Here is a 16469-nt window from a genome sequence, read left to right as displayed (position 1 = left end):
TTACTTTTCATATATATGTGAACAGCGATGAAGCAGCGGCGTCCTCTTCCAGGCCCTCTTAATATCTGTCCTTGTGCAGGCTAATAAAGGTTCAGATAAGGCAAACAGAGTTCTACTCTTTGCCAAAACACTAACAAGTGTGTGCCACCGAGTTTCCTTTAGATACAAATTATGACCGTGCAGAACAAAGGCTCTGTCAGCGAAGAAAGGCTATCTTGGCTTAAGTCCAAATTTGTTCTGGGACGCAAGGTAACACCCAAGGCATTTAAGCAAATATTCCATTCACAGAAGCCCATTCAGGGCAATAAATGCTGTAAAGAACACTCAAGTGACCCCAAATTCTCCCAGATTTGTTACAAGCTCAAATTCCTAGACTGGTCTATACTGACCTATATATACGTGTGTGTATATATATATAAGAGGAAAACATCTCAAAAAATATCATCATAAAAGTTCTATGACGACTTTCATAAATACTGAATTTGCATATTTTTCTTTACTTGGGACTAATTCAGCCTTTGGTGAGTCCATCCAAACCAACGTATACCGGGATAATTACAAAACCAGGAGGAGCACACAGAGGGCTGGAATTGGACTGTTGTGGCTGAAAATGAGAATAGCAGCTGTGGGCTACAAGGCGCTAGGTGTCCCTGGCTTGTGTACAGCATCACACCGACGTGGACGAAACCTGGTCCGCGCTCAAACAAACACGGCCATTGTGCAGCAGGCACCTCGGCAGTCACCTTGGCTTTGCGCAGACAGGATGTTCAGTAATCAATCCCTCAGGGAGAGTTTCTCCAGGTGGTACTACACATTCTGCAGCCACGGAGCAGGGATTCAGAGGGATTTGAGTGGGCAGAGCTCTTTCAGACACAGCAAGCCTGTGGCTTATGAGTGGAACTAAAGAGTTTTGACCCTTGTTTGTTTGAACTTCACCTTTCTCTCTGGAAGTTGCACATTTTCTCTTATCAACTTCTACTCAGAATAAAAGAGACTATTACTTTTTAAGGACTTGATTTTCACTTGACTCTAAAAAAATGATCTTATCCTGCCAGTGATCTGAAATAAAGACTCATCAGAGAGCATTAGACGGCAATGTGTGCTAATTACAGCGTGCTCCTGCAGCCACTTCACAGCATAAACAGCCATGGTCGTTAAAATCAGATATTTCTCCACGCCGAAGACATTTGGTGGATGAAATGTGTGTGTAATATCTTAATATTAAACACATCATTCCATGTCAGAACTGCTCCCAGTCAACTCTCTAATTGGTCTAGTGCAGCTAATCAGACCACCATGCAGGAGTCCAAATGGTAACTGTTACAGAGTGAAACCAGCACCCTGTGAAAATCTGACTTGAGGGATTTGGGCCCATTAAGTAGATTATGGTGGTAGGAGCTGGTGGAACCCGTAATGAATGAGCTGGGAATTTATTTTTTATTTTTTTTTTTCACCTCTCTATCGGTAATCCATGAACAGCTAGAGAAAGTGGGGGTCTGGGGGAAAGTGTGGCAAGGTCTGATGTCAGAGAGGACAAGGAGGGGAAAAAAATGCCTCAACAGGTAGAAGATCACAAAACACAGCATTTCACGTCCTTATAGAGCATTTATAGAGGAGCAGTGAGCGTGAGTCTGATGAGCGGACTTACTATGTTCATGAGCGTCAGAACGTAATTCTGCACGTGCTCCTTGCCGTGGAATCGCACCACCGAGTCGTCCACGGCCAGCAGCACCTCGATGTTGTAGTCGTCTTTCTTCGCGTGCCTCCTTTTGCGCTCGGACTCGGACAGTTTGCCTTCGACGAGATCCAGAGCCGCAGGAAGGTCTGCGATCCCGAAGTCCGCCACTGCAAAAGAAAAAACAAGTCAATGCACAAACTGTGATAATCTGATGCATGTATGATGTGTCTTCTATTCTGCTTCCGGAGTGATTTATGTCTGCGTTAACTCGACCGTGAAACAAAGTTCCGTCTTTGAGCCTCAGGATGCGCAGGGAGGAATCCTTTGGGATTATCGTCAGGCCGGTGGACTCGATGTTTTCAAAGCCACTTGATCTCCAGTCAAAATACTCCCCTTAGACTCATAAATTGTTGGCCTACAGAGTGAAGTGTATTTCCTCTCAGTCCACATTTAGCCTAACTATAATATGTGCATTCATGGCCCGAATCCCAGCTGAGGCGCACCAAAATCCAAACGGCATTCATCCATTTCATAAAGCAACGTCAGCTGTTTAATGTTGTGATATTCATGCGCCGAGTTGAAACGCTTGAACTTGTCTCGCAGGAAAATGGCTCGTGTATCATGAAAGCTCGGCGTGCTGCTTAAAGCTATATATCAAGCTATGAATTCTAAGAATCTTCGGGTGGGCGGTAGTGATTCAAGCCCGCCAGGAACTAATGGAGACGTGACACAGTATCTTCTGCATACTGTAGCAGGAAATCAGTTGGACAAAGTATTTTCTGAAGTACAACGCAGATAAAATAAAAATGAAGAATAAACGCAGCGTTCTGCTAAAAACATTCAGACAACTGGCTCCTCGCAAAACTCTTGAGAAGCAATTCTATGAAGGCAAATCACCGACAAAATCCGAGAGTATTTGACTTTGACGAGCGCTTTTGCATCACTTCTCGGCGCTCTCGGATTTTGACGGTGATTTGCCTTCATGCAATTCATTCTACATAACCCCAAAATAAGAGACAAACACATAAATGCATAACGGACGCAAAAACGTATTTGCACCAGTGGCGGCGGAATGCATTATGGTAAATATGTTCAATAACTGCAAAAACTGGATTATTTCAATAATGGATTCATGAATAACATATATTATTGTTACATAATGCAGATAAAAGCATGGACAGAGACATTACATGAGAGCGACATTGGCTCTCCAGACAGGATGTGACAGAACTTTAAAGGAAAAAACCCATGAGAAAAATATACAAGATTAACAAATACAGGTCACTAATGCTCTCCTCTGAGAATAACATCTTCCTTGATGCGAGTTGATGACTGAACATGTTTTGCGTAGGTTCAGAAAAGGCTAAATTGGCAACAATATTAAAGAGAGAATCCAGCTGCATCACTTTATAGAAGAACGTAGCCTGTAAAGCTACAAATGAACACGGTGTTTTTCACGAGGGCAGTAAAAAAAAATTAATAAAAGAAGGCTTAGAAAATGTGAATGAGTGGCTTGATTAGTGTGTGCTGTGAAATAAATTGAAGAGATGCGTTGGAAATGGGGTGAATCTGTAAGTACGGCGTAAGAGTCTTTCTCCAGATGCTCAAGCTATTGTTATAGAAATCAAGGAAGGAATAGAAAAGGAATTCATAACGGAGCTGGGTCGTTTGACTGCAACGGAAGGGTAACCCCCACCACTCTCTCTCTCTCTCTCTCTCTCTCTCTCTCTCTCTCTCTCTCCCCTCACTGGCTCCCCCATCCTCCCCTAGTCCCCAGAACTACCACTGGAGCCCAGAATTCCTCACATTACCAGCTGCTTTTGGAGCGCTTGCATCTGCTGTTAGGCCTAATAAATATAGAGCAGTGATAGGAGTGTAAGAGCTGCACGTTTCAACTCCTAAGCTTCGAATAATGCGTACTTAAGTTCACTGGTTTCCTTTCTTTCCAGTATAGGCATTGAGCATGCTTTCATTCTTGTCCATTTACATTATTGTTGTGCTGAAATAACAATCAGAATGTGTCCGGACTTCAATATTCACTCATCTCTTACCTCTGTTTTGGTCTCCTGAGGACAATTGCTGGTTCTTTAGCTGCCAAATGTTCCACTACATTACCCAGATCGTCGCTCACTATGCCCGGTTTTATTTGATATTAATATAAAGAATGTTGATTAGCGCAGCTTAAAAAGAAAATACAAGATCTGTAGAAAAACATATTAATCTTCCACAAAGTTCAGTATCAACAACAGTTTGGAGTTTGGGTTTCAATACCAAAATGATGTTATCTGTGGTGGTTTTAGAAGTCTGCTAATAGACTTTCGGGTGACCGTGACCGTGGCTAAGTGGAGAGCAGGGCCGCCTTTCAATCAGAGGGTCGGAGATTCGATCCCCGGCTCCTGCCTCTACCAGTCTCATGTCAATGTGTCCTTGAGCAAGACACTTAACCCCAAAATTGCTCCCGTAGCTGCGTCTACGGTGTGTAGATAGATACTCGATTGTAAGTCGCTTTGGATAAAAGCGTCTGCTAAATGACTGTAATGTAATGTAATTTATAGAAATCAATGGCTTCAAAGTGTAAAGTATATATGCATTGTAATAATGCCAAACCACTGGTGATTTGAATGCAGTTAAACCCCTTAAAATGAATTGTGCAGTATTCGATTGCGTGATGTAATATCAAACACACAGTCCCGGCTGTTATGCGCTTAAACAGAGGCACTCACTCCCACGTGCACGCTCACGCACAGTCACAAACACACACAGCGCTTGTTGTTTCCGCTGATGTCAGGCTCCATTCTGCCCCGCCTACCTTCATTGCGGAGGTCCTCCCTCCGCTGGCCCGCCTCCTGCTTGACGGCCGACCTGCGGTAGACCACGTGGACACGGCCCTTCACCTCCACGTCCTGTTGGCCCTTCTCCAGGGGCTCGATGAAAAACTCCCCGTTATCGGTCCGGATCAAACCTGCCTGGAAAAAAAAAAGGGCTTCAAATTAGTGCAGCCCCCTCCTTCAAAGGATGGTTAATTCCACTGGAGTAATTATAGAGTGCCAGATCAATTGGGCGATTTTGAGATGGGGAATGTTGCAGGTAGACTCGCATTTGAGGCCCCTCACTAACAAGCCCTCCATCAAGATGCATTGAGTGCCACACTGAACAAGATAAGTAGCAATGTCTCTATTCAGCTAAACGTCTCAATGACTTTCATGTGTTTTAGTGAATTCAAAGCTCTGAGGTTGAAGTTTCACAATTTACTTTTCTACGTACTCATGTCCTTCCAACCTTCCTGATGTGCTCTACTTCAATTAGCAACTTCGAAACAAATACCCTTTCAGCTACCTGCTACCCAAGGACCCGAAGGAGCGCGTCAATGCACCATTGTCTGCGCTCTCCGAGAGCCAAAAAACCCATAGTTTTCTAATCTCCCGAGTAAAATGACAGACAAAATAAGTTGTGATGTGTCACGATGTTTCAACCTAACGTTTTAATCCAACAAGACGGACTGCAGGCAGACCAAGCTGTGCGACTTCTGTAACTCCGATGGCATTACGGCATTTTACTCATTTCGCGGCTGGCTGGTCTAGTTAGCTGGCTAGCTTGCTAATTCCGCCATGTTTTCGTGCTACAATTACAGAACATAAAAGGCACCACATGAACTGCTGGGCTAGGTCTACTTTACTTTAACAATAACTGTTTATAACAGCCGTTACCCTTTCAATTAGCTTATGCTAACCGCTAGGATGCTGACGATTGTTCCGCCTCCGTATACGCAACCTAGCTCAAGATCAAAATGTAACCACAAAAGCCAGGTTTTAACCAGTAGAGGGCACTCAAGATGCATATTTATAACACCCTACGTAGTCTTTAAATACGTTGCACTAGAGTTGTCAAGATTTGGACCTGAATCCATCAACAGCCCGACTAAAACTGGTACATCAACTCTTTCCCAACGCAGCGTCCTGATTGACATTGCGCAACACATACGCGGAACGCAAACATTTGCCGCACACTGGTTTCCATAAAGCAAACATCCTCTGCTTCATGGCGACTTTGCTGTATACCTAATGTGACTGAAGGTAAATATTTAGATGGACTGCTCGGGGAAGCCAACGTCGACCTCTGGTTCACTCTTACAGTGTCTACTGTGAAAGCTGTAATATTTATTACTGGGTCTCAATTTGGTGTAAAACAAAATTTCTACATTGATTCAGTACAGGCATTTCCTTAATACGAACACTTAAGAGTGCAAACCCAGCGTGTCGTTTGAAGTCCTTCAATGATTCTTAGAACCGGACTGATATTCAGTATTCAGTAAATTATGTAAATTGTAAATTATGTAAATTACACAGTTTTTCGACATTTATTCACTACCTTTCCCCACTCAAATATCTTCCGTTTTCGAGCAGTTATATTTCACTTGAGCGTTTAAGACTCATTTTCAGGGTTCTTACAATTGTCCATGTAACGTTGGCGTCATTAGGTAATTAAATACATTTAATTAAAATGCGTTGGCTATACGTATTGGTAGATTACCTCATCAGCTAGTTTGATTGTGAACCCACTGGGTGATGTTGTACTGTGAATAATGCATGGCGTCCCAAGTGTCCACTGCTACCCACCAGAAAAAACAAATGAAATGACCATAATTAATATTCTTCTATTGAGATAATCATCACCTGAATCTGCAGCTCCTCTCGACTTTACAGAGCTCTATAGTGACTTTCAACTAATTGTCGACAACTTCACCGTTTTAGTTCACTCTCACCGCTCTCATGAGGTTGTCTTTGGCTGTTTTCAGCTCTAAAAACCCACCTTGATCTACCTCATCAGCAGACAGACACATTCAGCAACTAGCTGGTTAGCATAGCGGCGCATTTAGCGGTTTAAGAGCCAGATGTTTCCCACAGGAGTCGGTAGAAAAACAGCTATTTGGGACATTCATCAGGTGGCTAAAAGACATGACTCCAAACAAATCCAAATATTGCTCCATAACATGTTGGATGGGCAAATTAGCAACTGTTTGTGACCAGAAAAGTTAGGCAAGTTTTCAATCTTGTGTGAAAAACATTTCCCTTCAAGCTACATAATTGCTTACATAAGCGAGAATGCCGGAAAGGTAATGCACAACTCAATCTATTATCCACTGAACATGTTTTGCCTGCTGTGTGTCGATGGAAAGCTCACTATTACAGCCTGTTAATGCTGATTCATTATCAGCATTAGCGCAGAGCTTCTACCGCCGTCCATTACGTATCACCGTTCACCCTCTGCTGGGTCACGGGAGGACAGAGACTCCTCGGACGGGTCACCAGTCTGGTGGACAAAATGGTAACGACGCTGGAACAACATTTGTCCACATCCATCCGGAGAATATTGTTCCCTCATGTGTCCTGACACGCACTCTGCCATGAGCTGTGTCCAATAACGGCAAACTGTACCCGAAAATAAAAAAAAGAAGCAATACAGGGGTAGATCCAGAGGTGCTTTGAATTGGATTTTAAGTTACAACTTGTGTTTAATTAAGCAAAACCACACGACCAAATGAAGGATAAAGGGTGTTACGTCCTCTACTTATATACTTGTAGTTAACTCTTCTTTGTGCTGCCATGTTATTTTTTATTAAGCTTAAGCACAAACTGTGCTTTCTGAATACACTGCACCGTGCAGTTCATTATATTTCTCATATTCCTTACAAATAAATCTGTCCAGCCTATCATCACTCATAAGGGAGGCACACCAACAAGACTTTGGCAAGAATGTGTGTATTTACAGCTGCAAATCTAAATGCAGTGCAGTAAAGAGGACATTGTGCTTTAAAAAAAAAAAAAAGAAAAACTCCTCAAACTCCTCGGCTTGCTGTCAGGACTAGCAACACAAACGCCATGAAATATTAAGTGTGGACATATGACAGTGAGGGCAAAGAGGAGTGAAAGAATCTGTCCAGCCCCGGACCAGGAAATGCCAAGTAAGACATGCTGGAATACTTCCTCTGTGGTCTCTTATTTCAGCAGCGGGTGGAAAGAGAAGCCGGGTCTGTGAGGGGGGGGGGGGGGGGGGGGGGGGGGGGGGGGAGAGCAGAGCAGCGGCATCTGGAAGGGCCTACAGAGGAGCCGAATGTAAACATGTGTACGCTGCATGGTGGAGTCCAAGCTGGGGAAAGGGGCACGTCTGCTGTCAGGAGTGAGAAGGGGACACAGAGCTTTTTTTTTGGGGGGGGGGGGATCTTCAGCTAATGTCAGTATTATTAATGGCTTCACCCCACTGGAAATTTAATTGAGCTGAATTAACGAAGACCTGAAAATGATTCCAGCCTCTCACATTTGAGGATTAGTTGCTTTTCTCTGTTTCATAGCTCTGTAAATTGAATATATTTGGTATGACTAAATGACCATAGGGTCTAACTTAAGTCTAAGTCATTTGTTTTACTATTTTCTGCCATTTTTTTTTAGAAAATGGATTTATTAAAAATAGCATATGTTAGGTGGTTATTATAACTCCACAATGTCACCCGTAAATTAGAAGATAAATACATTTAAAACGTCGCACAGTGATCCAGACTGAACTAATACTGGATGGATTGGTTCAGACATTGTTCTCCTCAGAATTAATTGTATTCATGTTGGTTTCAACACCATCATCAGATCATCAACAATTAAATTAGTGTTTGTCAGATGAAACAAGTGTTACCTCGTCCCCGGAGGAGAATTACACCCTTGAGTCATAAACAACAAAAGTTGTCTCATTACACTAAATTGAGCGAAACAGATTTTTGCTGGAAGTGTTGCTAATTTGCATGCAAATAACACCTCATCATCCCCATCACGGGATCAATTTAAAATGAGCTGTGAGCGTTTTAGAGTTTATTTTTTTTTCCAGATTTCACACTGTTCATGATCAAATTTAGCGATTAGCTGTGATGCAGGGGTACTCAGGTTGCTCCAATATGATGCAAGTGTTCATACATGTGGGATTATTCTTGAGACACGCAGTGCTCAGTGGAGGATACGATTTTGTGAGAAACACCCTGGAAGCTGAGGCGGTCAGGCTTCAGGCTTCCAGCGGCGTCACGTCACCGCGCAGAGAAAGGGCCGATATATAGCTAACCCTTAAACGCACCAGTACACTAAATTCCACACATCCGTAAGAGCGACTTTGAAGGTGGGCATGTACTGTATGTCATTTCCAGAGAGACTTCTTCTGCCTGCTGTGCAAACTAGCAAGTAGAGTCCGTCACCTGCTCAGTGCGGCGTGCACGGCGAAGCGAGGGCCAAATTAAGCGAAAAGATGGTGAAATCACTTCGCTGCTGAAAATAGATCTATTTAAAAGAGGACAGACGAGGGCGGAGATTTTGTTTTCAGATGAGGGGGACACAAGAAAAACATTGAAATTCATTGATCAACTGATCAATTGATCCATAGCGACTTGAGTAAGTAAGAAAATAAACGTGAAACTATAAAAGTGAGGCAGATCACTGGCCACGAACTGCTCGCATTAAATTGTTAATATCTAACGGAGATGCCCACTGCGGTGCATTAATGACAAACACAATACAGAAAATGGAATAAGTGCCACAGGCCATGCACGAGCTGCATTGCGCAAGGAAATTAAAGTCCAACCGTCCTTCCAGGGGCTTAACCTGTAATTTGTGGCACATTGTTGAAAGACGTGTAATTTCGGCTCCAGGCTTCGCTCTTTGTTGATCCACACGCGACACACGGAGAGAGGGAGAGAGTAAAAAACAAAAAAGGGCAATCCGCTCTCAACCGCTGAGATCAAGGTATGCTCACGCATCTTCTCGAGGTCACACAACATGTTGGATCAACGGAGGATCAATGAGCCGGGGAGTAAATCGTGGGCCGAGTGGTGCTTGACTCGGCAAGAGTCGCAGGTTTGAGATAATCGCATGAGACAGAAGGAGAAGGGATTACTGCCTGATTCCTTTTTTGATCAGCTGTCACGTCTCACTGTGCGGGGCCACAAAGAGCGAGCACGGCCGGTGATCACGGCCGGCATCATGAGGAGAAAATTGGGCTTGTAATTACCAGCACTCGTCTGCACGAGACTCATACCAAAGAAGAGGAAAATAACAATAATACAAGTAATTAAGGTAATTAAGGCTGCTGTGAGCGGCTAATTGGATTTAAAAAAAAAAAGAAGAAGATAGTCAGTTTAAAAGGATAAACACTCCTTTTAATATCATGATTGTTGTTATTATTAATATTTGGAGGAGTAAAAGGATATGTAGCAGCTGTAGGAGTACTGGTAGCAGTAGTAGTAATAATGTCTAGAAGTAGCGGCCATAGGAGACGTAGAGATACTAGTATTAGTAGTAGTAGTAGTAGTAGAAGTAGTAGGAGTAATACTGGCGGTATCAAAAGGTACGTAGTTGTAATAGTGGTGGTAGCAGAGGTAGTTGTATAGAAGCAGTACCAAAGATAAGTAGTAGTATTAGTAGTGTAGTAGTGGTGGATGAAGCATGTGTAGTAGTAGTGGTATACGTAATACTTGTGGTTGTAGTAGCAGTAGTAGCAGCAGAAGAGTTGTAGTAGTACTAGTAAGCAGTTTCAGGGTGGTAGTAGCAGAAGCAGAAGTAGCGGGAGTATTAGTAGTATACAGCAATGTATTATTATGCAATATTGAATTGATATGTGTGTACAGTCAAAACTCTGTTAATTCATTTGCTATTTGTTTGTTGATGTGATGTCGTTATTGTGACATTATTGGTGTGCTTACAGTTATGCGTGTCCTGTATTACAGTGTGCACTTGAATGAGCGCGCACACACACACACACACACACACACACACACACACACACACTAGCACGCGTTTATTCAGACATACTGTAACTTTAACTCAACTGAGAGGAAATAAGTCACATTGTTGGCTGAGATGCCGGGCTTCCACTGATGGACCTCTTAATTTAGTGCCTTTATCGTCGGTGCCAGCAGAGTACTGGAACACCGGAGGATTCTGGAATACTGGACCGGGACCAGGCCTGTGCAGAATTCCTGCAAACATGCATGAATAGAACAATTTATGCATGTATTTTTCCAACTGCAACGGATGGAAAACTGCCTCCACCAAACCCCCCCCCCCCCCCCCCCCCCCCCCCCCCCCCCCCACAAAAAAAAAACTAAGCCTGCTGACTGTTGCTAGGTGGCTCTCTCTCTTTTTAACTGATGGACACAGAAATAGCGCCCCCCCCCACACCCCCCGAATGCGGTTATCCGGCACTCGTGTTTCCATCACACATGTAATTCAATCAGCCCGTCATCTGCGCTAATACCCAACACATGAGCAGCAACAGTATAATCATAGCCATCACTCATCGCTCCACAACAATAGCTCACGCTCGTCCGGAGCGCTACAGCTGTTGCTATCTAAGCAGGAGTTCCCGTCAGAGGGGGGGGACATATAGCAGACATGTTGGTCAATTAATAAACACAATCTGAAAGCGAAGGCGTTTTAAGAGTCGTCTCACGTTCGCTTCATTCGCAGCCTCGGCGGACAGTCTGGGAATGCTGTGAGGCCAAATATATCCAGAAGATATCAGATTTATTTGCAGCTTTAATGCATGAATGTGTTATTTGTCTTGAGCTTTGGAATGCCATAAATCTAGCTCCACATGGCAGCAGACCAAGTTAACGTAATCTGTAACTGGTGATGTCATGCCTTGCTGTTAGGGGAGTCCTCTCTCCATGTGAGCCGGCCTCACTGCAGAGCTAGGAGCTAGGAGCTAGGAGTTAGGAGTTGTGATGTCGGATAAGTGTGTACTTCAAATCAGAGCTCTATCTAACGCAGCTGTGATATACGTCTGCTCCAATAAAGTGTGTGTGTGTGTGTGTGTGTGTGTGTGTGTGTGTGTGTGTTCTCCATAAGGGAAAGACATCAAACATACTTTTTGAAGGTTTGAGTGCTGGTGGTATGTAAAGACATGCAGCACAGCGCATCTAAGAGATTTGGCCCGCATGCGGCGACCTCGCGCCCACGACTCACGTATAGACTTCCATCTAAACCCGCTCCTTTCATCAGACGTCTCCCGCGTGTCCTTCCACATCAAGCAGATAATTTTGTCTTCAAAATGCCTCCCGAAACACCCCTTGCATGCACAGACAGGTCTGTGTTTGTGTTGGCTTCGATGCGAGGAAACACATGGACGATATTCTTAAGAGCCCGACTGCAGCCAAATCAAAAACAAAAAAAAACAACATAAAATCTAGCCAAGCGGATCATTTCGCTTGGCCGGTCTGAGACACTTCTGATGCTGATCAGAGGGGTGAGTGGACATGTTGTGATGCTCAGAGCTTTGAAATTGGACATGTGAAAAGACACAAACTGCATAATGCACATACCTCAATGGCAGCAATGTTACATGGGATAATATTTTTGTACCGAAGGTAAAAAGTAACGAAAACAGACAAGAAAAAATTGCTCTTTGTTGTGATTTGGAACAGATCTTTCAAGAAAATGAATATCACACGTGTCAAAGTCTCTAACATTGGACACACACACCGAGATGTCAGATTAGTCTTATCTTCAGTACAAATGTATTTAGACATTATGATGCTTTTGCCACTTTGGTTTTAGACCTCAAATATGCCAAGTTTACTGTCAATTTTGAGGCTTCTTCTGGGATTTACCTTCTCTTCAGATGTGGTTGACGGGAACACTCTGCAAACATACAACAATCTCCGATGACATGAATGTTTGCAAGTCATAAGAACGAGTACGTTTCTCTTTATCGACCGTCACGAAGACCCAAAGTCTCCTCCTCTTTTCATATCAATGCTGATATGTGAGAGCCGGTAAAGTCTAAAGACGTCGTCATTTTAATAAAGATAAAAACTAAATGTACTGTGTTAGCTTTCAACAACAACACACCGTGAAAAAAACACTAATAGACGATAGAAATCTCAGTCGACCCGAGACCAAGATGAGCGAAGAGCTGCTCCCGGCTGACGACAACTCAAGTTCAAGATGGCCATGTGAGGGTTAAAATACTGTGCATTGAACATATTAGCACCGTTGATTCAGTTTTAATATCCGCATCTATTTGTTCTGCCAGGCTGCTGCATTTTATTAAGCACAATTAAGCGAGTATATATTAAAACTTTCAGGAAAAAAATGCTCTCAGATGCAATTTTACGACTCGGGTGTTGCCACGGGAACACTATTTAGCGTCAGGAGCCTGCGGTCATGTGAACCTGCCTTCTGCTTTTTTTTTGTTTGTTGCGTCTGTAGAGAAGAAGAACAGAAGTCACGTCTTCTCTTTCGCTCATATTTGTTAAACCATCGTTGCGTTCTGTCTTAGGCCTCGATTCAAATTGAAGAGCACCGCGATAAAGCCTGCTGTCCAGGTTTGTAACGCACAATCCATAAAAAAAAAAACGTTGATATTGTACTCATAGCTGAATACAGCATTGTGTCGCTTTTTGGCCTCAATTTCACCTTCCAGTAAATGACTTTACATGGCATTGCCCACACGTTACTTACTGTTACGACACAAAGAAAGACTCTTTACGAATCGATTTTTCCTCGTCGTCTCAGCGTCACAGTGAGCTTTCTTTGTGTTTATACAGAGGAACTAAGAGAGCGAGAAAATACAGCGATGACGACGATGAAAGGGTACGACCATTGTTTCTTTGTGTCGCGCTGATGCCACATTGAAAGCTCAATTGTCCTGAAAAAACCCTCACCAAGAAGCAAGAGAGATGAAATTGGGATCGTGGGGGGGGGGGGTCCTTGTGAACTGTTTTGACCCCGGCTTTACAGAGCCCTGAAGCATCTTTCAGCCCGCTGTTTTTTGGGGGGGGGGGGTTTTACGGGCTGCGACTTTACGGTTATAACTCTCTTGCTGCTCTCATCAACGCCGATGTGGGATGTAGCTGCAGCATCGGTTTTCACGCGGAAAAAAAAAAAGCTCCACCCAAACGGCGCTAACTCCAGCAGCCCGGCTGTTGAACGAAATAAAAGCATTTAGCAGCTGAAGAGATATTGTTGAAAACAGAGCTATGAAGAAAGGGAAGGATTGGGCAAACATTTGCCAGGGTGGCCAGAAACTCCAAAAATGATGGCTAATATTGCTTTTTTTTTTTTTTTTACACTGCCCCCAAGTGGGCAAAACGTTAATTGATGCAGGTTTAAGTGACAAAATGAAAATGTTCTAGCTACACTCTATGCATCACCTGCTCACCAGTTTCAATAACGGGTTTGTGTTCTGCATGCTCCTGTCTACTGTCATGCACCAATGTCTGAGACGTCTCCAAGCACCCAGCTACACACTAGCAGCCACCTCTCAAGCCTACACAATGCCTGATGCTTAAAGGATGCAGTAGATTTCGGATGGAATATTGCTTTTACAATTGCAAACCCATAACATTCTGTCTGACACTGTGCCAAAGAAGAGAGAGAAAGCATGTTTTCTCAGGTACAGCCCTCGCCATCAGATTTATTTAAGCATGCTCTGACTTACCAGTCCGTCACAATTGCTGATAGCCACGGAGGCCTCCGGCATGTCGCTCACGTCCCCAGTGAAAACACAGTCCCCGTGGATAAGTCCCTTGGCCTTTTCCACGAAGTCCTCCTGCCATTCCACGAAAGCCCCCGGGGCCACCAGCCTCCTGTTGGCCCTCAGGCGGAGGTGCAGCTCTTTCCCAAACACGGTGACATTGAAAAACAAGTGCTGCGCCGAGGCGGGGGTGACCGGGGGCATCTCGGGGGCACCGCGGGCCACCCTCCTTCTGCCGCCAGAGGCCGAGGCGGCGTCACCACCGGCGGCCGCGGCACCTTTACTTCCGCTTCCAGCAGAGACCACGTGAGAAATGTACCTGCCACGGGAGTCTGTGCTGAATGGCACGATAAGACCATATTCACTTAACTTTCCAGAGAGTTTTTCTGATGGGACAGATAGTGTCAAGTGAGAATCATGGCAAGTTCTTATGGAGAGAAAAAAAAGACTATAAAGCAAAGTGAGCTGAATTATGTTTAATAGAGGAGAGAGCTGAACCTTATTTCATACTTATTATATAAAGCATATAAAGGTAGCTCAGAATGAATGTTGGTATTATGAGTAAAAATCAAACTCCAGCAGTTCAACACTTTGACTACATCCAGAGCAGTACGGCTGTCAGACTGACATCATTCTGTATCCTGATTCCTCAACAGTTAAGACTGTAGAGTGCATTTGTGTACACAGTGCAAAACAAAAGGAAGTATAGTGGAGAACTCACCATGCGTTTCTGCAGCGAAAATTGGATCCAAAAGTGAGAAGCACATCAATAAATACATACAATCCATAGCGAGGGCTATAGTGTGAGAGCTGCCACTTCAGCGCTGACTTTTCCTTTCTGTTGTAAACTTTGAGCAGAGTCCTTCCTCCTGAACAAAAAAAAAAAAAAAAAAAAAAAAAAAAAAACACGAATGCAGGAGAAAAGTCCTCAGAGTTGAGCTCCAGCGAAGCAGCCGGGCATTTCTGCGCGTTTCCCTTTCTAGACACCAAACTGACGGATATTCACAAGTTGTTTCCAATCTTTTGGTCTGTGCTGAACTGCATAGCCCACCAAGTCTGCCCCATCCATTTAGGGAGCTAAAGGGGGGGGGGGGGAGGATATCTGGGGTGCTGATGACGACAACTCTCCGGTAAAAAACCGGGACGGTTTGAAGAGGTAGTCCAAATTTTTTCTTCGTCCCTTTCTTTCCTCAGATTACAGATTTTTTAAAAGGGCAGGAGAGCAAGTTAACGCACGCCTACGTTGAAAGGGGGGGAAAAAAGTCGGAAGAGTTCAGATAAAGTGTGCAGAGACAGAGTGTCCCGGTGGTGAAACATCTGCAGTCCAGTCGTGCACCATTACGCACCAATGGTTCGGGCTGCGGGACTCTCGACTGCTCAACTTGAAGCCACTACCAGCCAACAGTGGGAGCGCCTCTCTCCGCTAGACAACCACACATTCAGCCAAGCGAACTTACTTTTTTTTTTTTTAATTTCAACTAACAAAAAGAAACTGGAGACGTAAAATCATCACGTCCACCTCCACGGCTAATATTCCGTCTTCACACATATCAGCCAGATGCACATGGTGATAACTCATATATGTTTACACGAGGCCACAAACGCAGTCGGTGACAACATGGCAGTAAATCAGGGACGGAAGAGGTCAACGCGTTCCAGTGCGCGTGCTTGAAGAAAAGACTTGTTTGGAGAGAAATCAACTTAATTATGATGTTGAATTGGTTTACAGACAGGACTGTAGTTCACAGAAAATGCACCCACGACAACAACAATCAAAAAAACCTCAAATTAATATAAATTACAAAAACTTACCAATATTAAGATTACATAAAAAAACATGTTAAAAATATAGAAAAGAAAAAGAAGATAAATCCAAAAGCAGAGACGCTTCTACCACCCAGGATGACAGTGAGAGATTTAAGGATAAATTGACATTTTTCTCCGATTTATCTTACTCATATTTGCCATATAAACCGTCTCAACCAACCGTATTTTCTAGTACAAACTTCCCTCTTTGTGTCACTTATTGTGCGATCTACATGCAGCTCAGCGAGGAAACTGTGCGGAAACACACTAGAAATAAATCTAACTTCACCACTTCTTACTCTGAACTGGTGTTTTCTATCTCTGGAGGAACACTTACAGTGCCCACACATTGTTTCAATACTGTTTTAATTAAGAAAGACTTTAAAAACCTGTGCACCCATGCTTAGAGTCAAATAAAGTGCATTTCAAAGTAGTGCCGTATCATTATAAAATCAGACACTACTCATTTTCCATGTCT

General features: G+C 43.6%; 1 protein-coding gene across 2 annotated transcripts in view; it reads right to left on the bottom strand.

Moving 5' to 3' along the window:
- The window catches only part of LOC137892030 (A disintegrin and metalloproteinase with thrombospondin motifs 14), a 35697-nt gene extending 20632 nt beyond the window's left edge, over positions 1–15065 (bottom strand). For both annotated transcript variants that reach the window (XM_068736923.1, XM_068736924.1), the window contains exons 1-4: positions 14907–15065; positions 14150–14571; positions 4488–4644; positions 1649–1845 (exon numbers count right to left, since the gene is read on the bottom strand). In XM_068736923.1, the coding sequence (XP_068593024.1) occupies positions 1649–1845; positions 4488–4644; positions 14150–14571; positions 14907–14973 (843 nt within the window). In that variant the 5' untranslated portion in view covers positions 14974–15065. The remainder of the gene's footprint in view (positions 1–1648; positions 1846–4487; positions 4645–14149; positions 14572–14906) is intronic.
- Between the last annotated feature and the right edge of the window lie 1404 nt (positions 15066–16469).

The sequence above is a fragment of the Cebidichthys violaceus genome, unplaced genomic scaffold (genome assembly GCF_023349555.1).
Source record: "Cebidichthys violaceus isolate CVI_PGR_0920_01 unplaced genomic scaffold, fCebVio1.0.p SCAF_74, whole genome shotgun sequence".
NCBI classification, from domain to species: domain Eukaryota; kingdom Metazoa; phylum Chordata; class Actinopteri; order Perciformes; family Stichaeidae; genus Cebidichthys; species Cebidichthys violaceus.
This window is presented reverse-complemented; position numbering and strand designations above follow the sequence as displayed.